The sequence below is a fragment of the Sinocyclocheilus rhinocerous genome, unplaced genomic scaffold (genome assembly GCF_001515625.1).
Source record: "Sinocyclocheilus rhinocerous isolate Xijiao unplaced genomic scaffold, SAMN03320098_v1.1 scaffold1898, whole genome shotgun sequence".
Classification (NCBI taxonomy): domain Eukaryota; kingdom Metazoa; phylum Chordata; class Actinopteri; order Cypriniformes; family Cyprinidae; genus Sinocyclocheilus; species Sinocyclocheilus rhinocerous.
The window spans coordinates 959,453-985,869 of record NW_015661023.1 but is presented as its reverse complement, the minus strand read 5'-3'; the positions used below and the strand labels follow the sequence as shown (position 1 = coordinate 985,869).

The 26,417-nt window shown below is 35.0% G+C and overlaps 1 protein-coding gene across 1 annotated transcript in view; it reads right to left on the bottom strand.

Moving 5' to 3' along the window:
• mpdz (multiple PDZ domain crumbs cell polarity complex component) overlaps nucleotides 1-26,417 on the bottom strand; it is an 80,672-nt gene that overhangs the window by 31,440 nt on the left and 22,815 nt on the right. Inside the window, exons 9-25 of the mRNA XM_016535702.1 lie at nucleotides 23,930-24,032; nucleotides 22,537-22,626; nucleotides 21,368-21,574; nucleotides 19,947-20,009; nucleotides 19,780-19,862; nucleotides 15,833-15,979; nucleotides 15,287-15,454; nucleotides 14,619-14,792; nucleotides 11,757-11,966; nucleotides 9,792-9,902; nucleotides 8,343-8,501; nucleotides 7,222-7,333; nucleotides 4,595-4,793; nucleotides 3,968-4,009; nucleotides 2,033-2,128; nucleotides 1,841-1,936; nucleotides 537-714 (exon numbers count right to left, since the gene is read on the bottom strand). Coding sequence (XP_016391188.1) covers nucleotides 537-714; nucleotides 1,841-1,936; nucleotides 2,033-2,128; nucleotides 3,968-4,009; nucleotides 4,595-4,793; nucleotides 7,222-7,333; nucleotides 8,343-8,501; nucleotides 9,792-9,902; nucleotides 11,757-11,966; nucleotides 14,619-14,792; nucleotides 15,287-15,454; nucleotides 15,833-15,979; nucleotides 19,780-19,862; nucleotides 19,947-20,009; nucleotides 21,368-21,574; nucleotides 22,537-22,626; nucleotides 23,930-24,032 — 2,238 coding nt within the window. The remainder of the gene's footprint in view (nucleotides 1-536; nucleotides 715-1,840; nucleotides 1,937-2,032; nucleotides 2,129-3,967; nucleotides 4,010-4,594; nucleotides 4,794-7,221; nucleotides 7,334-8,342; nucleotides 8,502-9,791; nucleotides 9,903-11,756; nucleotides 11,967-14,618; nucleotides 14,793-15,286; nucleotides 15,455-15,832; nucleotides 15,980-19,779; nucleotides 19,863-19,946; nucleotides 20,010-21,367; nucleotides 21,575-22,536; nucleotides 22,627-23,929; nucleotides 24,033-26,417) is intronic.

Sequence of the window (26,417 nt, the reverse complement as noted above, 5' to 3'; positions counted from 1 at the left end):
ACAAAAAAAAAAAAAAAAAAAAAAAAAAAAAACACCGTACATGCAAATATTGGGTGAAGCAGTGCCTTTTTATAATTACAATGAAATTATAATTTGACAAATGCAAGTCAATTTCAAACAATTGTAACTAAGTAAAAGTGAATTTGTCCACTAGCTCAGTGTGTAAAGTTAGAAAGTTAGGTCAAATATTTTAAGGTATTTCCTGCATGTAATTATGACAAAGCTGCTTGTTTTCAAACTTTTATTAACTTATTAATTAATTTTATTAACAATAACTGGAAATATGCAAATAGCAAATTAATTAACTACAATTAATTTTGTAACTCCAGACGTTTCAAGAACTGTATGTTCTTCAATAAAAACAATTTTGAGAGAAAATACAAAATAAATATGATCTTTATTTATAACCTGATTTTGAGCTTTTTAGCATTTTAATTTAAATTAGAGTTGTATTATCTTAATATATTAATAATCATTTATAAATGTAATTAATTTTACATCATTCTGTTATAATAAATAGCTAACTGTGTGTGTACCTCTAAAATCCTGTCTCCTGTCTTCAGTGTGCCGTTGCATCCCGCTGGACTGTCCTCCAGGATGTGTTTAATAAAGATGCCCCGCATCACTTCCCCGTTGCTAAGGCGACTGCCCATGCCCCGCCCACCAACGATGCTGATGCCCAGAGATTTCCCAGCTTCCCTGTGCAACTCCACTCTGAGCAAACACACACAGAACATTCAATTAACATCCAGTAACGTCAATTTGCCAAACATTATGATCAATACATTTTCATGACTTTCCCACAGTTGTCTTCATTGATAAGTTTCTCATCATCATGATCCCAACTTCTGACCGAACAGCATCAAACTTTGCAAGCCTTAAATATATTTTCCAAGATTTGTTAAAAACTTACATTTTGTACCAGAGGTTCAAATTCAGTGCCATGTGGGATTTGATTCAAAACTTTTTGACTCAATTCAATATTCAGTTATTGAAAACATTCAATAACTTCGGTCAGGCATGGTTTGAAAATCCAATATTTGATCCAATACTGAGACAATATTTGGTGAGAAAAATATGAATGTATAAAGTGCCACATCTGATGGCCATTTTCAGTCAACGTTGTTCCTTGTGATAATATTTGTGCCAGCTGAGTCTCAAGATTATCAGGCCAAAATCTGGGGAAGATCTGATGAAAGATGCAGGACAGGTTTAAAACAACAAATGGCAATGAAAATCCAGAGTTTTAAATTTAGGCCAAGTTATTTATTTATTTATTTTTTTAAATCATTTACAACATATATGTAGCATATTTTTAAAATATATTTTGGCCAGAACAAAAAAATAACAAAATACATTTTTTTAAGCCTTCAAATATCATAATATATTTGCAAATGTACTTAAAAGAGCAAGAAAATACATTTGCGAATGCAAAATATATGTGATCCTTCATAAGACATGTAGTTTGGAGAATGGATGGATATATATTATATATTATATGTATTATCAACACATTTTTTGTCTGTTTCAAAAATAAATAAATAAATAATCTGTTTATAGCACACAGCATATTTCATCAAAAATCTGAAGACTGTAAATAGGTCATACGGTTATATGAAAAGCCCAATTTTAAACTTACGGTGGCGCTAGAGGGTTCGAGTGAGAGAGCCTAAAATTGGTCAGATTGATGTTCAGACCTTCCCTAATGAACGCACCAAATTTGGCTCCAATGAGGAAGTAAAATAAGAATACTAACAGAAACGGGTTTCTAATACATATCCATTCCTAATAGATATGCTCATGTTTTTCAATCACATGCAACTTATTGATCTGTCCTCACCTCCGTGGTAGATTCCAGCTGTTGGAAGCTGCTGTCTGTCGTTCACTCTCCTGTCCCTCTCCATCTTCTCTCTCTGGAAGATCTGAGGCTGTCTGACTAAACACACAAACACAAAGCTCTCATTTCATGTCCATTTTACAGCTCTACGAGTCAATGAGAGCTGACAGGATGAAGTGTGAGTGGAGTACGTACTGTTGAGTGTTGTTTTTGCCATCAGAGAGATCATCACTCTGGAGCTGCTGGCTCGCCCTGTATTCCTCTAAATATTCTGCAGGAACATACGTGATTCTGCACACACATAATCATAAGATTCATAAGCTATGATGACATTTGACTCATCAGACCTGTCATCAACACTGCCGGAATCAAACTCCAAAGGAATCTCCCAACTTAAACTCAATCAACAGCATTTGTGACTTAATGGCCACAGAAAATAGTTTCCAAAAATGCAAAAGTGAGTCAATCAACATTATGCAACAAATGCATTCAATTGAGCTTAACTGGCATTGATGCACATCTTGTTTTTCTGAAGTGGGTAATATATGTGATATAGTCTGCCCAAGGTAAAATCATTAATCAATCATGTGATTGTCAACAGCAGCCGGTGTTTTACAGGTTAGTAAATGAATGCCCCACAACAAGACATTTTTTTTTTCTTTTTGCATTGCATTGCATCCAAAAATTCAAACCAAAAAAAATCTGACTCAACAGCGAGCCTGATAATTTAGCTTGAATTTTCATGTTTCCGGATCAGGAGTCAAAACAGAAATAGTTTGTTTGCTTCATCAGTTGACTGTAAGTGAAGATGACAGATCTAATGGAGAAAAATCAAACCTTGTTTTGAACAATTCATGCATGCAGGCGGAGAGATCAAGACATTAGGAGTCATGGCACATCAATGTGAATCAAATATTCATTATCCACACGTTCAGTGAAAACGCTTCATTAATGAACGACAATCGATGGCTGGAAATCAAATCACTGACATGAGAGAGATGTTAGTCAAAGATGAACAACACAATACACACCATGTTAGGAGGAAACGACGGCCTGGAATGTTAACGATGAACGACAGCCTCTTGAGAACACGAATGCATGTTACCAAGGAAACAACAACCTGCTCAAACGCTGCTTGATGAGGAAGCGCAGCATCCTTGAGTTTGACTGGAATGAGTGTTTTACATTAGTAGGGTCAAACCTACTATGCAGTACAATTCAAATTTGCCTTAATATATCCTATCGCAGCTTAATGTAAAGATAAACCTACAAGTATGCAATAAGGAAGCCATTTGTAGGTTGACTCTCTCGAAAAATGTAATTACTCTGGTAACCATCATTATTTTTGCAATTCTATGGTGTAGACCTCACACACTTCAGCTTTAAAATTACAGCATCCGGTATTTTATCAATGTTCATAACAACTGTGCTGCTTAATATTTTAATAATAATAGTTTAATAATTGTAACAGCATTTATGTGAAATAAAATTTTTACTTTACTGCCACTTTTAATTCCAACAGTATATCTTTGTGTATAATATTATATACAACACTGATTATTATTATTATTATTATTATTATTTAATTGATTATTACTGTATTTGCATGACAAGATACTTTGAGTATTTATTAATTTTTGTTAATGTTAGTTAATGAAAATACAGTCATTCACTGTTAGTTCATGTTAATTCACAGTGCATTAACTAATGTTAACAAGCACAACTTTTGATTTTAATAATGCATTGGCAAATGTTGAAATTAACATTAGCTAAGATTAATAAATGCTGTAGAAGTGTTGCTCATTCTTAGTTCATGTTAACTAAAGTAGTTAACTAATGAACCTTATTGTAAAGTGTTACCAAAATATCAAATAATCACAAAAAGGTACTGCAGAACAGAAAGGACCCAATAATGCATTGAGCAGAAGAAAGCAGCTCACACAGGTTTGGACTGACGTGAGGGTGAGTAAATGAGGACAGAACTGCTTCCAGTCTTTGCGATTAGAAGAGAATGGAAGCAGGGCTGCGGGCGGCCCGAACAATCAGATTCTCCAAAACCTCTGCAGCGACAGAACAAAACGAACGCAAGCAGGGAGCGAGGACAGACAGCGTGATGAAGGCAGTACTCACACAGAGACGGGGCTCAGCTCTTCCCCCGCAGCAGCTGTGGATCTGGAAACGTGAAGAGCAGTTTACGGACACAGACGCCGCTGGCAGCGGGAGGCAGAATAAAGCGACTCACTGCAGCTAGAACAAGCTCTGGATCACCGCTGGGCACTGATAAGCCTTGTTTTATGACTGTCTGTTTCACCTTTTATTGTGAATGTAAATCCTGAGTTCTGCTGAGGTTGACGGCTCTATTGAATTGGCAGCACCCTTAAAATACGCCCTGATTGTACATACAATCCATTGTAATGGATTTTTCTTCCATTGGAACGACTCAAGCTTGAATTGCCACTGAAATGTAACCCCGGCTGACAAGCTAGATACACCGACTGTACAGTTTGGAGTGGGTAATGTTTTTTAAAAAGGTCTCTTCTGCTCACCAAGGTTGTATTTATTTGATCAAAAGTAAAGTCTAATTGTGAAATATTATTACAATTGAAAATAACTGTTTTCTATGGGAATATATAGTAAAATGTAATTTATTGCTATGTTTTCAGCATGAGTGTGTGTGTGTGTGTGTGTGTGTGTGAATCTCTGCATGTGTGTGTGTGTGTGTGTGTGTGTGTGTGTGTGTGTGTGTAAGCGTCTCACCCCAGATCTGGTCCGATCAGAGAGTGTCTGCGCAGCATGGCTCGCGCCTGAGCGTTGGTCAGGTTTCCCGTCGGTTCTCCGTTGATGGCCAGAATCAGGTCCCCGACCCCGAGCCGGCCGTCTCTGCTGATGGAGCCGCCGTGAATGATGCTGCGGATCAGCATCCCGGGACCGTCCTTCAGAGCACACACCGTCATGCCTGCAACACACGCGACCGGACGTTTTAATGCCACGCAGCTTACTTGGCTGTTTTCATGGCAAGAAATTTAAATTTAGAAAACCAATATACGGTTTCTAAAATTTGCTTTAGATAAAAAAATTCTATAATGCATTCAAGGTTGACCCTAAAAATGTCTTCATAAATGTTTGTGGAGCAATATCCTTTTCTAAGTCATCTTAAACCAGCACAATTGAATAAACTATGTTTAAGAGATGCTGGAATTTATTATTGGACATTGTTTAAATATGATCTGATCTTTATTGAAAATAAAGATGCAAATTTTCATGGAAAATCACATTGCTGTCATTACAAAGAAAGGTGAATTGAATTGGCCATGCACCCTATTGGAATCAGTGTTAATTTAGTATTACATACATTTTAATTATTATTTGTTAATATTTTTAATTGACTTTTATTTTTGTATTTTCAGTTTTCATTTTAATTTTATTTTTTCTTAGTACTTTTCTTTGTGCTTTTGTCATTTTATTAGTTCTTTTTTTCTTTTTTTTCTTTAATTAAGATTTAATTTTAGTCATTTTAGTACTTAAACATATTTTATTTCAGGTAGTTGCCAAAGCAACTTTTCTAATTTTCATTTTTTATTATATTTTTTTAGTTTAAGTTTTTCATATAAAACTTATATTTAATTTATTTAAGCTTCATTTCAATTAACAAAAATATTTTTATTAGTTTTAATTTATGAATAACACCACAAATTAGAATTGGGGTTAGAATTTGAAATAATTGACGGGAAGGTTTTACTGAACCGCAATTCAAATAAATTCAACACAGCAACAATTTTATGACTATACATTATATTTTAATCTATGATGCCTATTTATTGGCTTATTTGTTTACATTTACATTACATTTATTTTAGACTTGATATTTGAGTATATTACATTTTTTTAATTACGTTTTTTAGTCAAATTAAGTACAAAATTATATAGGTAGCATTTCAAACATTGATTACTAATATACTATATATTAATATATAATATAATATATAAATTAAGTACATTATAGTGTGAATTATGAACCTCTGCACATAGTTCCTACAGAGTATCGGTATCAGTATCGGTACACTATAGCTAAAGTGAAATTTAAAATGAATTGATTTACCTGCATATATTTATGTTTATTAGAGTACCGCATGGTTATCTTGGTCTCCCGTGAGGAGCACTTAGTAGTGGATGTTAAGTCAGCGTTGTAAAAAAATAATCTGCCAGGAACTTAAATGCACTTTAATTTGCAACCTTCTAGATCAAGAATGGGAGTCCATTAACACCTGTGACGGTAAAGCCGAGTGCGGATCTAAAGCGGTGTTAAGCAGACTCACAGGAATGCAAGATTTCCCTCAGCTGAAATTTTAATATCCTAATAGCGTATATTGGCAAAGCAGACGGCTTTGAATTGCTGCTCTGGGATAAAACCGTCCCAAACTGCTGCTGCACGATCCCACGGCCAAATCCACATCACAATCATTAGTGAAATCAGCGGCTGGGGAAAACTTCTCATCACATCGCCTGCTGCATGCATTCAGCGAGAAATGTTCCCTTCATACGGCCCTATTTTAAAGCGAGGTCACATTTACCTTTGCACAAGACTGCACTTGCAGAAAATATAATATTAATGAAATAAAAGTGTTATTTTAAAGTGCATTTTAAATTATGTTTTAATATTCTTTTCAATTGATATGATATTAAAGTAGACAGTGTTTTAGTATTTTAGTAATCAAGTATTTAAGAAATTACTAGTGCTGTCAATCAATAAAAAAAACTAATTTATTGCACATTTTTTTGTAATTGTGATTCAATGCATCTACGATTAAAATTTGTAATCATAAATATATTTTCACACTGAACCTCCAAATTAATGTAGAAACAAACCTTTTTATATTATAAAAATTGGTTTATATTATAATATAATTAAATATTGATATTTTAAATATCTGTATAATGGCATCTTTTAAATAAGTACTATAAATAAAAGCAAAAATCACAGATACCGATACTGATACCGATACCGATACTTAATTATAAAAAAAAAATACAATTTCTATTCTATTTTTAAATCAATACTCAATTTGATCAAATGAGTAAACTTTGACAATTAACATTACAGTAAATGTAGTCTGAACTGAAGTTACATATAACTTAAAAAATACATATAACTCCTAGAAATTACATATAAAGTGAAGTCCTATGTAAGTGAGTCAAAATCACTCTAAAGTTCAACTAACTGCATTAAATATAAATTTAAACTATAATACATTTTCATTTAATTGCAATTAACATGCAATTAAGTGTCTGAAAAGATTACATTCAGTCTATTCTTTTAAAGTATATTATTTCCTTTTTAAAAGCATACTAAAGTGTGCTTCTGTTTGACGAACACGTTCTCATACCCAGACTGGAGGTGCCCTTGACCACAGTGATGGTCCTCTCGAAGCTGCTCCCCGCCGCGGCGTTTAGCTGCTGGGTCTCGTCCGCGGGTTTATCTGGAAGCAAATCCTCCTCCTGAGAGGAGAAAAGGTCAGAATCCTCATCAAAGACTGAAGTCAAGGACAGCGAGAGAAGAAAGAGGTCAGCAGGATGAGCGGGATTTTGAGGGTCTATTATAAAGGTATTCTGAGTGGGTTCAGTTTGATGCCAGCACGATTAGGGGAAAAATGTAATTGCAATTGTTCTGATCAAATTTAAAAATGCTATTATTATTATTATTATTAACAATATAAAAATGACAGACATGTCACTGTTACGACGCAATTTCTTTGTTAAATTTAGAGTAATGTATTATTTATGTAAATGCAATAATAATAATAATACTTGTTATTATTATTATTACCACTACTACTAAAATAATAAACAAAATAATAAATATTGCTAGTGTAATAATTCATTGTAAAATTGAGTATTTAATAACTTTTAAAAAGTGACCTTTGTATTAATGTCAAATTAAAAGTTTTAATTTAAAGTACATTAAAATACACATCATGTTTTAATAATCTTTCATGGTGTTTTAAAGAAGTACACTTATTTTAATGTGTAGGCTAACATACTAAAGCACATGGAAAGTACTTGATTATCATTTTAACTTTTAGTGTTGTTCGATATTACATTTAAATTGTTTAATATACAGTATTTTAAATGTAATGAATTGCAACTTCATCATTATAAATTTAAATACATGACACAAGTTTCAATAGAAATTATATTAAAGTATATTTTAGTTGATCATAAATGCTTGTCAGTACATTCAGCAGTACTTTAACCATATTTCAAAGACAATAGAAGTAGTTATGAGTATAAAGTATATTTTCTGTAATAAGTACTGTTATTAAAAATATGCTTCTTTTTCACAAGGGCAGTGAAAGATAAAACACGAGTTGACTAAATCTGTTTAGGTTGGTTTACTAAATAATTTAAGACTGTATTTGATTGGTCAGTGTAAGCCAAGTGTAAGATGTAATTTGATTGGGCATGAAATGTGTATGTTTGAATCTGATTGGCTGCTGACTCTGTTCACCTTCGGTGTGGAGGCGGGTCTGTTCTTCTGATAGGTCAGATCAGCGCTGCAGATACTGCCGTGTTCAGCGATCATCGACTGCAGCATCTCTTCCTCCTCCTCCAGAAAATGACACTCAAATGCCTTTTCATCAGACAGGTCCAAATCACTGGAGTCGATCTGGACATAACATCAGAGAAATGATAGTTTTCTAAAGGCTACAAAAAATGTGTTACATTTCACATAGTTTGATAGGATAACCCCCCAAAAATCATCATGGACTTCAATTTTATTACATTTTCAATGATGCCAGATGTGTATCTTGCTTATCTTGGACTAAAATGATAATTTATTCATCCCAAAAATGGTGCTTATAAATGCTGACATAACGCTGTTAAGACAAATTTATACATATGTATGGAAAAAAATTTGCAATATTTTTTGGAAAATAATTTTATGGTAAAGGGATGTGTAATTATTCTTCAATATGTGTCTTTTTGAGTTCCACAAAAAAAATAAAAAAAAATAAATAAATAAATAAAAATATTGTGGGAAGTTCTCATTTCATTCCACGTGCATCACATGCTAAACTTGGACTAAAATTTCTGGTAACACTTTCTATGAAGCCCATATTTAGAATACATTATAAGGGTAATGTACATTATACATTATATACATTATACATTACAATGAACATCATATTAATGGACTATATCATATGTTGACATAGTTTAAGATCTGCACAGTATCCGTGTTGTGAGTGGTTAGGTGCAGAGTGCTGAAAAATTTCAATTTTAATCCAATCTTATCAAGAGACACGCATGGTATCATTGAAAATTTATTGAAATTGAAGTTCAGAAAGAATATTTCAAAGTCATTTTTGAAGAATATTTAATTTACGCAGCTCCTTACCATAAAAGAATTCTCCAAAACAATGTATATATTGTGTATTTTTTGATGAAAAATAAAAATTTGGTAACACTTTCTATGAAGCCCGTATTTATAATACATTATACAGATATTCTTAAGGTATTATAATGAATGCATAATGCATTATAAAAAACCTTTTGAAATCATCTCATGAATATTCATAAGAACAATTTTAATGTATTATGATATTTACTTATTTGTGGTTATAGCTTTTAAGAGTATGATGATTTATAGAACACAAGAACATGTTGCATCCACTAAGTTACAATGGATTATATTTCTCATAGTTATAATGTATTATAAGTCCCATATCTTGCCATGTTAATTATGTTACTTTACTTAAAGCAAACAAAGACCACTTATAAATCATCATAATAATAATAATAATTTGTTTTTCTTCAATTAATTGCAATTTTTCATCCCCCCCCCAAAAATTTATCTGCCTCTTATAATCGCTGATATATCATTGCTCCTACAGAACGTTGCACTAATAACATGCTTTCCAGAAGAATGCTTTGGTTGTGTTTTATGAGCACTGACCACTGCAGGTTCAGCACGGAACACAGCTTCATCCTCCTCATCCTCATCACAGCCCTCCATCAGCAGCAGAGCCGAGAAGATGAAGGAGGAAGAGCCATCCTCATCCTCAGTCTGTGAAGACAGGGAAGTGTCACCTCTCTAAACATGTTCATTCTCTGATGATGAGCAGATCACACTAAGCTTGAGCGTTACGACCAGAATGAGGAACTGTTTAACATGGTAACTGTATAAATTCCATATACTTAGAAAAGCTTGAGGTCTGTAAGATTCTTTTTTAAGGAAAACAATACTTTTATTGCATTAAATTGATCAAAAGTGATAGTAAAGACATTTATGATGTTAAAAAAGATTTCTATTTCAAACAAATGCTGCTCTTTTGAACTTTCTATTCATCAAAGAATCCTGAAATAAAAAAAAAATATCAAGACAGGGAAGTGTCACCTCTCTAAACATGTTTATTCTCTGATGATGAGCAGATCACACTAAGCTTGAGCGTTACGACCAGAATGAGGAACTGTTTAACATGGTAACTGTATAAATTCCATATACTTAGAAAAGCTTGAGGTCTGTAAGATTATTTTTTAAGGAAAACAATACTTTTATTGCATTAAATTGATCAAAAGTGACAGTAAAGACATTAATGATGTTAAAAAAGATTTCTATTTCAAACAAATGCTGCTCTTTTGAACTTTCTATTCATCAAAGAATCCTGAAATAAAAAAAAAATATCACAGTTTCCACAAAAATATTGGGCAGCACAACAGTTTTCCACATTGATAATAATCAGAAATGTTTCTTGAGCAGCAAATCAGCATATCAGAATGATTTCTACTTCTTCTTTTTTTTTTTTTTTTTTAAGTCTTTTAAAATGTTGACATCTTTTTCAGAAAATAATTTTATGGTAAAGAGCTGTGTAAATATTCTTCCACAAAAAAAGTAAAATACAAATTAATTCATTTAAAAATATATAAAATAAATAAATAAATGCCAGTATATAACTGCATTTTCTCTTTTAAATTTAAAATAATATATATGTTGATTTTAATTGTTTAAAATCCCTCATTATTCAGTTTGCTGAAATGTACAGTATAAACAGTAGCATAAACATCTTGAATTGTTTGAGACAAGTCTACTCTGTATTTTCACACTGTTTTTTGTTATTATGATGCTTTATGCAATAATGTAAAGCGGTCCTGCATACTGATGCTGTACAGATATATATTTACTGTGCTACGGCAGAATCTCATTTCATCATAACACCCAGCCCAAGATCACAATAAAAGACTGAATGTGATTTGATTTGGTTAGAAATCACTTTGCATGTTAGTAGTGCAAGGTTGGTTAGCGAGCTGAATCGTTTGTTTGTTGATTTCGGCATCATTAAACTAGATGATCACGTTGAAGATTTGATGTGCAAAGGTAAATAGGAAGAAATGCTTTCTCCGTTTTCATTCCGCTTCTTGGAAGTGAATCATTTGAACCATATTAAGAGGTGATGTTACCCTATCGCACTTGAGAGAGCAGAACAAAAGCGTCGGCATGCTCATGCAGTCTAAAGGCCTCTCGTGAGATTAAATCTTCAGAAAAAAAAGGCCTGATCAGATGACCTGCACTAAACTTGACAACCCACCACACACGCTCCAAACCTCAAGGCCTCGGAGGACAAAAAGAAGGAAAGATGCCAAAATGTGCACACAATCCCATAATAATGCAGCCGAGATAACAGCCTTGGAAAGTTGAAGAGGTTAAGATAAACTACAGCCCCTGAGAGCTCTTCACAAAGATACAGACACGCTCCTCCAAGAAGATTTCATTTCCTGAGGCCTTAAAGGAATACAGACCCGCGTCATGAAATATTCAAAGAACCTGCAAAGGAATCCCATTACTGCAGCCACGGGTTTCAATAACACAAAATCATACAGAGAAAAAAAGCTGCTTTAGAAACTAGAGGATAGTATTTCTTACGGGCAGGGGTTTGGCCACCCCGATGCGGACGGTGCCCATGTTCACTCCCTTCAGAGCCTGCACTGCTTCCTCCAAACTGGCGCTCTCCAGGTTGATGTTGTTGACATACATGAGACGGTCTCCTGGCAACAAGCGTCCGTCTCGCTCTGCTACGCCGTCGGGAACTAACGACCTAATCACTATTACTGTCTTGAGCGGGTCCATTGGGTCCTGTACACATATGAACACATACACACGCAAAGTGAGTATAACATTAACATTATTGGTTTTACTTTATTTCAGTTGGCCTCTTCAGACATTTTACTAGCTATAAGCAACTTTTCAACATCATGTTAACTAACTCCCATTAATTTGCAACTACAAGTCAACTACATGTCAACTAACTACCATTATTTTGCAACTACATGTCAACTAATTCCCGTTGATTTGCAACTACAAGTCAACTAATTCCTGTTCATTTGCAACTACAAGTCAACTAATTCCTGTTCATTTGCAACGTCAGCTAATTCCCATTCATTTGCAAGTACGTCAACTAACTCTCATTAATTTTCAAATGTCAACTATCTCTCATTAATTTGCAACTACATGTTGACTAACTCGCATTAATTTGCAACTACATTTAGACTAACATTAATTTGCAACTACATGTCAGATAACTCCTATTCATTTGCAACTACATATCAACTAACTTTTATTAATTTGCAACTACATGTCAACTATCTCTCATTAATTTGCAACTACATGTCAACTAACTCACATTAATTTGCAACTACATGTCGACTAACTTGCATTAATTTTCAACTACATGTCAACTAAATCCCATTAATTTGCAACTACATGTCAACTAACTCTCTTTAATTTGCAACTACATGTCGACTAACATTAATTTGCAACTACATGTCGACTAACATTAATTTGCAACTACGTGGACTAACTCATTAATTTGCAAATACATGTCAACTAAATCCCATTAATTGCAACTACATGTCAACTAACTCTCTTTAATTTGCAACTACATGTCGACTAACATTAATTTGCAACTACATGTCAACTAAATCCCATTAATTTGCAACTACATGTCAACTAACTCTCATTAAGTTGAAACTACATGTCAACTAACTCACATTAAATCTGCAGTCTGTAAGTTTTGTCTCTTTGTCGCCATATCTGTTTGAAACCTGCGATTGTAGTTATTTGCAGAATTATCTTCCTTGCGTGGGTTGTGCACCAGCTTGGCTCCAGCGTGCGGATAAATCTAATGTTTTGAGGAGTATGTGTGGCTGTCAGTCACCACACCAGTGTGGATACCGTACTTAGGAATCACATATTCTAGCCTACATCTAGGAATATATGACCCAAATAAGAATTTTGAGCAAATATTGTCATCCGAACAGCAAGTAACAAGTCTGCCACTTTTGTTCTGACCAACTGAGGAAAAATGCATTACAATAAATCACGCTACAATGGTGATTAAATCTAACGATCGGTTAATTAGCTCATATCACATCAAACCGCAAATTATTATTACTGTTATACTTTTTTCTCAAATTGTTCATGTTAACAACATCAGCATTGCGTGACTACGTGTATGTAGCGCTTCATGTAGATTTCAATTTCTGTACAGTATACTCTCTAATTGTCATACCACTCGAATTTCATATAAAGAAATTATTTTAACCCAAAAAGCAAATTATTCCTTAGAACTGGTTCTCTTTAAAATACAAAACTTGTGTAATCCCACGTATCTGTAATCAGATGCACATTTAAAACTGGAGTATAATTTAATTTCAGTCACTTGTGTTTCATAAACACATAAACCTTTTTGGATTACAATACGCCATCAAAATGATACATTTAATTATTCCAGCTGCTGTAAGAAAAGGCTATAAATGATCCGCCACCTGCAGCATCTTCACACGCGATAGCCTACTAGCCGGGACTCAATCTTTATGTTTACAGACGTGACGTAATGGCGCGGCAACATGCTCAAATTTCCCATGAATTCCTACCAGTACCACTCAAATTAGAAAACATTATTATAAGCTTACCGTTGTGAGTCAGGCCAAAATTAAGGCTATAGTTTTGAACACTGGCTGGTTATGTACTTGCTCAAAAATTTATTTAGTTTAATTTGTAACCAAAAAAAGTTATGGACTGCAGCTTTAATTTGCAAATACATGTCAACTAACTCTCATTAATTTGCAACTACATGTCAACTAACTCACATTAATTTGCAACTACATGTCGACTAACATTAATTTGCAACTACATGTCAGCTAACTCAAATTAATTTTCAACTACATGTCGACTAACTCCCATTAATTTGCAACTACATGTCAACTAACGTCTTGGTTACGTATGTGACCGTCATTCCCTGAAGGAGGGAACGGAAACATTACGTCAGTGACTGACGAATCGGGGATCTCGCCAGAGAACCCAATTAACTTCGAGTGTTAACAAAACAAGCCAATGAGTGTTGGCGTGTGAGCTTTGCGTCGCTCACCCTGCCACGCAGCGCGGGTATACAAGGAGAGCGCGTGCAGTCGCACATTCAGTTTTTCGCTGAGGAAAAGTTCGCAGTTTTTACCCGAGTTAGGGAACGCTACGGAAGCCACATCCTGCGTATAGGAGGTATTATGTGGAGATTACACGGGCTCACCGTGAGGGAAGCCTGTACCGTGGAAGAATACACATGTGGGATCACCCGAAAGGGAATCACTACACACGGGAACCTAGCCCAACACAAGGGCTGACCTTGGGCAAACACACGAGTGTGTGAAAAATAAATAAGTGAATAGATAAAGTGCTCCTCCCATTCATATGTGGTGGTCTAAATTTAGAAAGCTCCTCCCACTCTCCCACCTGATAATCCAGAATGCTGAAGCCCAGTCCGCTCTCTCCTTTCTCTAGTTCAATGTCCTGTATCTCTGTTTCCCACATCGCTAATGGCGTTCCGGTGGGCTCTTTAGTCACATGATCTTTCAGGCTGTCCTCTAATTCACCAGAGACCAGGAAATCCTCAAACTCACCCGGCACCTACACAAGCGAGATGAACAAAAATTTTCATTCTAATAAAATCCCTAATAATTGTTCAGAAGCGTAAGACATCACCTTACTTTAGCATATGTAACAGGGTGGATGCAAATTGTACAGCTTTTATTGATAGCTAACACATGTAATGCATTTGAGCATGAAGGTCTGTCTATATTTTATTTCTAAATAAACTTAAATATTATAGATATTTCTATAGGAGGTATTTCAACCATTGATTATTAAATGTCTATAAATACTCCATTATGGTCTATTGATAACTATATGATAACATAATAATTAATATTATAAGTACTTGTATTAAAGAACCTACACTTAGAGCAATTATACAAAATTCTTTACATTTTATTCTACTTTAATTTTATTGGTATGGATAAATTCAGATTAATAAAAGACTAACTGTACATTAATCTTTACATATTTAATCGCACATATTAAATCTAAACCGGAGTTTATATTTAGTAAACAATTTAATGTACCTGAACTATGGAATCAATGGCCACATCCTCTGGCTGTGATTGGTCAGTTTGGCTGTCAGTCATTAGAGGGGCGGGTCTACAGCAAACCATGGTCACAGAAACAGGAAGTTCTTTCAGAATGTCAACAACCTCTTTATGAGTCTCTCCTCTGAGGGGAATGCCGTTCACCTGAACAAACACACACAAACTTATAAATATATGAAACTGTTTTCATCATTGATAATAATCAGAAATGTTTCTTGAGCAGCAAATCAGCATATTAGAATGATTTCTGAAGAATCATGTGACACTGAAGACTGGAGTAATGATGCTGAAAATTCAGCTTTGATCACAGAAATCAATTACATTTTACAATATATTCACATAGAAAACAGCTATTTTAAATATATAATAATATTTCATGATAATACTGTTTCTACTATATTTTTGATCAAATAAATGCAGCCTTGGTGAGCAGAAGAGAATTCTTATTGGATCAAATTCCAGTACTAATTAGATTTTTTGATGCATATTGGTGGTGGGTTGTTTGCGATGGATGTGTTTTACCTCTAACAGTTCGTCTCCACTACAGATTTTTCCCGATCGCCCGACGGGTCCCTCAGGAAGCACTGAGCGGAGGATGTGACGACCGGCACACATGTCCAGACTGATCCCTAAACCGCTGTTCTCACTGAACTTCTCCACTTGAGCCACCTGAATACACATTAACACAGAATCACAACATCACAAACTTTAAAAATCCCTCATTCACTAGCATTATTCAATAGTACAATTAAAGTTGTAGGGTATCAGAATGAATCAGACAATTTAAGATTTGATCAGATTGGTGTTGAACAACCCAAAGAGCCAAATTCCACAAAGAGGCCCAGGATAACAAGACAACGTCATAAATCTGTCCAGATCCAAGCGCCAGCCAGTCTGAAGCCAGCCTAACCAACCAACTCCACAGTTTGAACAGCTTGCAACATTAACACAAAAGAACACTTATTGATAATCCCGACTCAGGAAGGAGATTGTCAATTTTGGGGCAAGTAACCAAAATTGATGGTCAAAGAGATGCACAGCATGACCATCACATGTAAATCCATGATAGTAATCATGAGCTAAAGACTTTCTTCGGATTGACTTCCCCCCACCTATGAGACAAGAACCAGACTAATGGCGCTTTTCCACTGCATGGTACGGCATGGTACGGCTCGGTACGGCTCGGTACGGTTCACTTTTGGGGGTTTTCCCACTGGGTACAGTACCTGGTACCTGGTACCTGGTACTTTTTTTAATACCACCTCGGTGTAAACTCTGCTGATCACGTATTGGCCGGAGAGAATCGTCACTATCTGCGTCACTGAACTTGCGACACAAACACAAAAGAACCGCTAGATTTAAATCAGCACAGAAGGATCGAACGCAACTGTTTTGAACGAGCGCACCTTTTTTTAACAACCAAAAAGTGGCTGTTCCCCCTGTTGAGGAAGTGCAGATGTTCCTCTCGTTGATAGCAGATGAGCGGATCCAGCAAGAGCTTGATGGGGCGACGCGGAATGAAAATGTTTTTTAGGAGTCGCGGCAGTAGAGGCGGCGCAACTATAACGACATGTGAATAATCCCGCCCACTCTAAAGCGATACTAAACTGCAGTGGAAACGCAAACCGAACCGAGCCGTGCCGTGCCGTACTGAGCCGTGCCGAGCCGAGTCGTACCACGTAGTGGAAAAGCGCCATAAGATTCCCTCTCCCATTTGACCTCTGCTTCATTCACAGAATGGCAGAGAGACTGCCTTTACATGTATATACATGCACCAAAATGATGCTAAAAGGACTTACGAGCAACTTTCACTTCTATGCATAACTCTATATCATGTATGTAACCCACACATTTGACTATCATGTCCTAATCACTTATTGTGTATGTATTTTGAATAACTATTGAATAGTTTATAGGATTATATTCATGTTGGGTATGTATGAGTTTGAAAATTCATGCTTTAAACGTCTCAATCAATCAATACTTTGTCAAATATATTATATTCTGATTATATAAATCATGTCCAAGTTATACTCTGCAAGAGCGGGAAAATTCGGACCATGTGACTGATAAAATAACATGCTGATTTATGTATTGGAAGGAGAAACATACAACACCCCGAGCTAAGGCAGTGTCTAATTGGTCAAGACACCATTTGGGATGTGTCCAACAGCCCGGTTTAAATACTCAGGACACCATCAAATTATGCTGTTTGCCTTGTCGGCTTTTAGCTGCCGCTTTTTGCTTTTGGTCATTGCTTTTTGCTTTATGCTTTTTGCCGCTGCTTTCTAGCGCTCTTTGAGCAATAGATGAAGCGTCTGGCTCTCTCTCTCTGGGGGGGTGGGAAGAAACCGCAGCGCGGGGTTCCGAACACTGAGAGAGAGCCGAGTTCCCAAAGCGACTTCGACGCAGCTCGAGTTCCTGAAGGGGAACGCCATCTAGTCTCATCACACTCTTATTCTCTTTCTTTTTCTCAGTTTATTTACTTTTCCGTTGAGAGTTTCGTGTTCGGAATTAAGTTTTGCTGCAACGCCGTGTCTCCAAGTTCACCTCGAGTCTGTGGCCGCCTCAAAACTTCAACCAGCCCACAACTCCGCAGCTTCAGCCAACGCCCAACCATTGGCTTCCCAAGACTTTACTTCAACGACTACTGAACTTCCAGCCAATCAACAAACTTGGGAAACCCCTTTCTGCAATGAGGGCAACAAGGGAACCCCCTAAAACAAGCAACGCAAGTACCTCCAGATCCTAGCTGAACTAGTGCAATTAATATAAATTTGAACTTCATTGAGGACTAGATTAGTTTATGCGTGTTAGATTTATCCAATAAAGTCTTATGCATATTGAAAAGAGAAGTATCTTGTGTTTTGTGCTTACAAGTTAATGTCTTAAACTGCCGATCTTGTTACTGTGCTAATTAATAGTGTTTTCACTATACTTTGGATATTAATATCCATTGCAGAATTGATGTTATACGGCTCGTTCAATGAATCGCCGGCCAACTCGTTGATCAGCCGTAAAACAGTGATTATGTCCAAATTCCCTATAAAATCAAAAATAGTTCCCTTTTGCGCTAAATTGACCTGTTTCCCTTACAAAGTTAACATATTTTAAACTTACTAAATTGTAAATTCATCATTACATATGTGTAAATACAAATATATTTAAGTACATGACATACAAGTTTCAATAGAAATGACATTAAAGCATATTTTAGTTCACCATAAATGCTTGTCAGTACATTCAGCAGTACTTTAACCATATTTCAAAGACAATAGAAGTAATTACATATAAAGATATATTCAAGTCATACTTAAGTTCAACCTTATGTTCAACTAATTGTATTTAATATAGATTTAAATTATGATATATTATCATTTATTTGCTGTTAAAATGCAGTTAAGTATCTGAAAACATTACATTCGGTTTGCACTTAAGTATATTCTTTTGAAGTATATTGTAATCAGTTCTCTTTTTAAAAGTTCGCTAAAGTTGGATTGGTTTTGTTTCAGTGTGTGATTGCGTGGATTTTGGATAAGCCTTAGTCTTGCTAACAAAACAAGCCAGCTGGCAGAGATTTAACTCTGAATCTACAAAGAGAGAAATAAATGAACTGTTTCTGAATTAAATTTCACAAGGGCTGGCCGGTTAAGCACACATAATAAAAATCTACATATAATAATCAGTCACATTTTTTACCTTTGAACTGCCATGGCAGAAATGTGACCCTGGCACTTCTCATTTACATAATAACAAAAAATACATATTTTTGGAAAACTCAGTTTTTCTCTAAAGTGTTCGGTTTGACAGCAATATTGGGGACAGCAAACGGATGACAAATTATACACATAATTACCAAATTAATTAAAAATAGTGAAATCTGTGTAGTGGACAAACCCAACAATATTATTTATGAAAAGGTGATTACAGAGACGCAATTAGAAAGTATGAAGTCATTGTTTTTCTTTCTTTCAAATCATTATAAAACCAAACACTAAAAATTATTGTACATGAAATTTTAAGTAGAAAGACTGAAAATTATTTTCTTGTAAAATATATGCAAATATTCAGTTTTTCTTACAATTTGGAAAATTCATTTGAAAACAAAGATTATTATTTCAGTAATTCTACAAAAAAATAAATAAATCATGTTTAATTAAATGTGTTTACAGGCAAGCAATTTCAGTTAAAACTGATCATAAGTAAATTTTTATTTATTTATTTGTTTAGGATTTACTGGGATTTAGTGGAAATAATTTTCACTCAAACTGCTAGCAAATTTCACAAATAATTACAAAGAAATGCCACATTTGAATTTTTTTAAGTTAAAAAAATAGTTTTAAGTAGTTTTAAAGGAATTTTAAGTTTTTTTTTTTTTTTTTTTTTTTTAATTTAAAATTTTTTTTACAGAGTACTTGGTGACTAAAAGTTCTTTTAATTAAAAGATGAAGCGTAAAGCAGTTACTCACAATGACTTCGCTGCAGACGCCGAGTTCATTCTGCCACTTCTGCATTAGCTGGTGCTCCTCCTCAGAGCTCAGCTTCACAGGACCTGAGAGAGACATGACAGCGTTACCCGCCGGTCTCTGCGAGTCGATTCGCTGATATCAGCGGTGAAATGACAAACATCTCTCACCGTGGCATCTGTCTGGAGCTCTGAAGGGCGAAGCGCTGACAGACTGCGGTGTGGCGTTTTCCTCTGGAGTGAGAAACACAGGAAAACACAGGGGCATCAGTGATGTGCGAGTCGCTCTTCATATAATAACAGGCTTCATGGGACTGTGATGAAAGGATGAGTGAGGATTTTGACTCTAAATATGGTGTGGCGGCTGACACATACACACAAAGGATCTACCAAACTAAAGTTAGATCTCAGCTCTGGCTTAACGTTTCTGTTGTAATATCTTCAAGTATTCTCTCTGTCTTCAGGTATTTATCAGGATACGATTTAAAAAAGACCCTTGGATTTTCTCAAACATGCAGAACACAAGACAGTAAGGAATATCGATTTTTCAGATCTCTCTGTGTGAACAGATTGCCAAAGTTGTTATTGCACATAATCACACACAAAAATAACTGTTTTAACTAGTTCCAGGTTGATAACTGAACACCACTCATATGTGGAGAAATGTGATGAGGTCATGTAGAAAACGGTTCGAAACTTTTATTGTGGAATGATGCCTAATGTTTCACGCAGTGTTATTATTGTTAACCAAAATTAAACATATTAAAAAACATTTTTGTTCATTAAAATAAAAATAAAACTAAAATTAAATTAAATTAAATGTAAATATTAAATGAAAAAGAAATGTTGCCTTTGCAACTAATTTAACTAAATTCAATTCACTTTAAGCATTAAAAATACTAAAAAATAAAATAAAATAAAGCTAAATAGAAATCTAAAAAAACTAATAAAAATTAGTCAGACTGAGATTAAATTACAAATGAAAAGTGAATATTTTTTATTTATATATGTTAGGATCTTAAGCAGTCTTTTTATTTTACTTATAAAAGTTATTAATTATAAACATCAATATGGAGAGCAGCGTATGAGTTTTAGTTCTGAGAACAAACACATTTTTTAATAAATATGTACAAAATATTAAGTCAATATAGTGTGGGTTAGGTTTTCACATCACGTTATTTGCATTGAGCTCAGCGGTCTCAGTTTCTTTACTTTCACATGAAATATCTCTGAGCTTTTGCTTCGGTGGAAAACTGAAGGAAGACTTTAAAGTTTCTGTGTGTAGATGGCAACAATTTTCAACACACGTCTCACTTTAAAACTGTGCTGTAAACCTCACAAAAATTCATGAAAAAGGTTCACAGGTTCAAGGCTGCTCTGATTGACACTGAAGCACACGGCTCATGCAGATTATACAGTCGTTTCATTAAACTGCAGCCTTTTGCAGTTCAATAATCACACTAGGCCACACTGCGGGGTAGATTTGATTGTACAGCCTTACTATTAGCTACTTGGACAAGCCAATGTCTTTCTGCATTCGTGGAGTGTTTAAACAGACGTGAGCGACTGATGTAGGCAGCTTCATTTGTTACCGTGCTTGGTGTTCGTTCGCTCCATCGTTGAGTTTCGTGATGCGCTGAGGGTGGGTGTGGTCTCCATGGCGACAGGTATGATTGACGGACATGCATCCTCCAATTTAAAGCCGCGTCGGACGAGCTTCAGGTTTACGGTCTGACCCGTGTGTCTTAGGACCTCCACGGCCTGCTGGTTAGTGTAACCCTGGATGTCCACATTGGCTATTGCTACAAATATACCCCAGCGACTTAAGACTGCTTTTGTGCTCCAGGGTCACATATACGTCCCTTTACCATCCAAGTCTCACAGATCAATATATATACTGTATATATATATGGGGGGATTTTCAGGAACAAAGTGATGGGATGTCATTCATTTTGATGACTAGGAATTATTATTATTATTTTTTTGTTTTGTTATATCACGTTTTTAATATGGATTTTAATTGCCAGGAAAATATAGGAAAACATATAAAGTATTGTTGTACATTTCAGAATATGTTATTAAAGAACAACAACCAAAATATAAAGTGCACATATTGTAATTAAAAAAATACTATATAATATTTGGGCAGTTACATACATTTGAAAAACTTTACAGTTTCTATGTTTTTATGCGTTTCTAGTTCTGTTTTCTCATGTTTGAAAGGATTTTAGAGTGCATTGTGAGATTAGAAATTATAGAAATTATAACTTTTTTTCTTCAGAAAAATGTGGGGGAAAATGGGAAAAAAAAATGTCATAAGATTCAAAAATGTTGAGTTTCTTTTTTTCTTTTTTATCACGTCCATTGTAAAATCAATCCAAAATTAAATAGAAAAAGGGCAATAAAAAAAAGAAAGTTCAATATCGTCAATTGATATGTTGCAAAAATGACTGAGAAACGTTTAACTTTATGTAAATGATTAGCGAGTTGATGGGGAAACCATCAATGATCACAGTATCTGTCTTCTTTTGTTGAAATTCAGATAAAAAAATAATCACTTTGTGATATAACTTTACCAATATATTTAATTACTCTTACTGTTATTTTGCAGAACCCATAACATATACTACACATGCACAATAACAATAACAGAAACACTTTCACCTGTCAGCATAGACACCTTTTGATTTTGATAAGCACTGCAACACAAAACATGCATAAACAAGATTTTCATCTGACACGTTCTTTGTGAAATAACTCACAGATATGATCTGATCTCCAACATGAATTCGGCCGTCTTGCTCCACCGCGCTGTCCCTCGAAATGCTCTTCACAAATATCCCAGAGGGCTCTGCAGTAGGAAATTACAGTCAGCAAAGTTTAAACGCTGCCTAAAATAAGGCACTCTAGAATGAGAATACACTTTCAGATGGAATCTGCCCACACTGAGAAAGAGAAACAGTAAACAACAAGCTTCAGGGACAGAAACATTATTTATATTATATATTATTTATATTAAACATGTTAGACATGTACTAAATCATGCTAACACATTATAGCAATGTGTAAAATCATGTTAAAACATGCTAAAAATGTGCTAAAACACACTAATTATGTTCATGCTAACAACATGTTAAACATGCTAACATCATGGTAGCAACATGCTAATCATGCTAAAAACATGTTAATCATGTTAGAAACATGTTAGCAACATGCTAACATTATGCTAAAAATGCTAATCATGCCAGCAACATGCTAATCATGCTATCAGCAAGCTAGCAACATGTTAGAAGCATGTTAATCATGTTAACAACACGCTAATCCTGTTAGAGACATGATAGCAACATGTAAACATCAGGGTTACAACATGCTAATGTTATAAACATAGTAGCAACCTTCTAGCAATATGGTAATCATGTTAGAAAACATGCTAATATTATGCTAAAAATGCTAATCATGCTATCAACATGCTAATCATGCTATCAACAAGCTAACAACATGTTAATCATGTTAAAACATGTTAGCAATGCTAATCATGTTAGAAACATCACCAACATGCTAATCATGCTTACAACATGCTGGCAACATGATAATCATGTTAACAACATGCTAATCATGCTAACAATGTGCTAGCAACAAGCTAATAATGCTAAAATATGTTAGCTAGCTATCTACCTATCTATCTATTTAAACTTTCAAACTTTCAAACTGTTTCAAACTTCAAGCTTTTACAACTATTTCAAACTTTCTAGCTAGGCTTTCTCAAGCAAACTAATTGTGTCTTGATGATTTTTTATCTAGTTTAAAGTATTATCTCCGTAATAAGTACTCTTTATCACTATACACTAAAATGAAGCAAACTTTATTTATACAACACACCTTTCAGACAGATTTTGTGACTACAGATTTTGCGTCACATCGATATGCAGCAAATCATAAAACTACATGAATATTCAACAAGCCGCATCTGAGGTATCATTCATGTCCAGCACAAACATTAAATGCTGAAGTTTAAGATTTAGGATTGGGCATAATTATAGTGATGCTTGCCTTCAGAAACGCCATTAATAAAACTATATAATAACCATTTGTCTGTTCAGTTTGCACATCAGTTCTGTTTATTAATATAATTTACTGTCTGATATACAGCTCACCTGATGTTTTGTCCCCCACATACCCCGCGATGGTGATGCCTAAACCCTGAGCGTTCTTCGTCAAGCTCACATCGAAAGCGCCCTGTTCCTCTTCCTCAAAACCCTGGCAGCAGACACAAACACAGATTATTACACAATAACAAGAACATTAACATTAGCAACTTTTTAAATATGGTTTGAAACAAGCTAATACCGCAAAACGTAATTCATCATATCAATTGCTAATTCTCAAGTGCTGTTGTTTTCCTACCAAAAACCGTCTCTTCCTGCAGGATGATGTCGTTAAAGATCAGCAGCCAGTTGCAACAAACTCATTAGGGTAAGAAAACTTTCCCTTGTAATTATTATTACTAGCTTAATGGGTTTGTTGCACTGGCCTCAGGCTTTCGTTAGTTACAGATAAAAGATTAACAGAATGAAAAGTGATATTGAGGACTTAATGCAATGATTAGTAATTAAAACAATATTCTCAAGAAAATATTTAATGTTATTAGAGAAAGGCAATATTAAGAAAAACCTGCAATATTTCCTAATAAATTGCCAGTTTTCATTTTAGAATTGGTACATAGGAAGACATGGCAAAAATTGCAACATCCATTCAAACCAAAGTAGATAAATGAATGGAAATTCACTCTTATATTCACTTAATTTTGCTACTCTGATAATAAAAAAATGTATATGATATCCATATTGATACAACAGTTCTTTCTGGTCCTCAAATCTGATTGGCTGATAAGAGTGTGATATTCAAGTGATATCGTAACTCCAACCATTTCACGTCTTGTATCACTCCGCTTGCCGTATTTCTCACAGTGAGTGTCATGGCGGACGCCCAAATCCACTGTAATTTTAAAAATAATACTGTTTTTGTCTCACGGAATGTAGTTTTAAGAGTTTTTAGGTGAGAATGTAGCTGTTTAGACTTCAAATATGTGGTTTGTTAATAAAGATAACGTCTATTTGAAAATTTGCTTCGACGCTTTCGGAGATGTGAGCTCCAGGACGTCAGCGGCCATTCTGCGCTCATGAACCCGCGGAGAGAGCGCCTCACCTCGGCCAGATCTTCTGGAATTTACCGCCGGCTCTGATGTCTCTAGAGTGCTTAAACATGAGATATAACTTGTTTAGGGTAAATCTAATGGGCAGTCTTTGGGGCAGTTGTGGCCTAATGGATAGAAAGTCGGACTTGTAACCCGAAAGTCGTGTGTTCGAGTCTCAGGTCCGGCAGGAATTGTACGAGGGGGGAGTGAATAACAAGTGCTCTCTCCACCTTCAATACCACGACTGAGGTGAGACCCTTGAGCAAGGCACCAAACCCCCAACTGCTCCCCGGGTGCCACAGCTCCGTGTGTGTGTGTGTTCACTACTGTGTGTGTGCACTTGGATGGCTTAAATGCAGAGCACAGATTCTGAGTATGGGACGCCACACGTCACTTCACTTTCATTAATCTATTATTTGTTCCAGAGCACATTTGCTATTGGCTGAGGGCAAAATCTCATCACATAATATTTTATGTAACTTCAATGCTGTAGCCTATATCAGAGCGCTGCCTTTGTACTTTTGACTGAATTGCCTAGGAACTTTTATGATGGCTGTTATTGTTGTTTATTAAATATTATTATTCATTAAATAATATTTCATACAAATAATAGTAGTATTTAGTATTGGGAAACAGTGTGTGTGTTCGTGATGGTGATTTTAGTTACATTGTTCCGCCGTTAGATGGCGACAAGAGACTGTTTTTATGAGAATCCATGGCGGAAGGAAGTAGTTCTGCACAAAAGTGGGCTTTTAAAGACACTCCATTGTTGTTTCTTATGTATTTACACACTCGTGCCTTCGAGCTGTTGTATAAACGCAATATCACACTCGTAGTCGTGAGATATGGCTGTATATCGGCACCCTGTGATTACCTACGGTAATCTGAAAGCTGAATAAATAAGCTTTCCATTGATGTATGGTTTGTTAGGATAGGACAATATTTGGCCGAGATACAACTATTTGAAAATCTGGAATCTGAGGGTGCAAAAAAATTTAAATATTGAGAAAATCATCTTTAAAGTTGTCCAAATGAAGTTCTTAACAATGCATATTACTAATCAAAAATTAAGTTTTGATATATTTACGGTAGGAAATTTACAAAATATCTTCATTGAACATGATCTTTACTTAATATCCTAATGATTTTTGGCATAAAAGAAAAATTGATAATTTTGACCCATACAGTGTATTGTTGGCTATTGCTACAAATATACCCCTGCTACTTATTACTGGCTTTGTGGTCCAGGGTAACATCTAGAGAGAGAGAGTAAATACTTGGTAGCTTTGGAATTGACTACCACTTTTGTTACTGGAATAGTTCACTCAAAATTAAATTTGCTGAAAATGCTGTAAAAGTGGTCTGGTCTAAATCAGGAGAGAAATCTGCACAGGTCAAGCACCGTTTACAAGCCAAAACAGTCCAAAACAGCTCTAAACAAATATGTG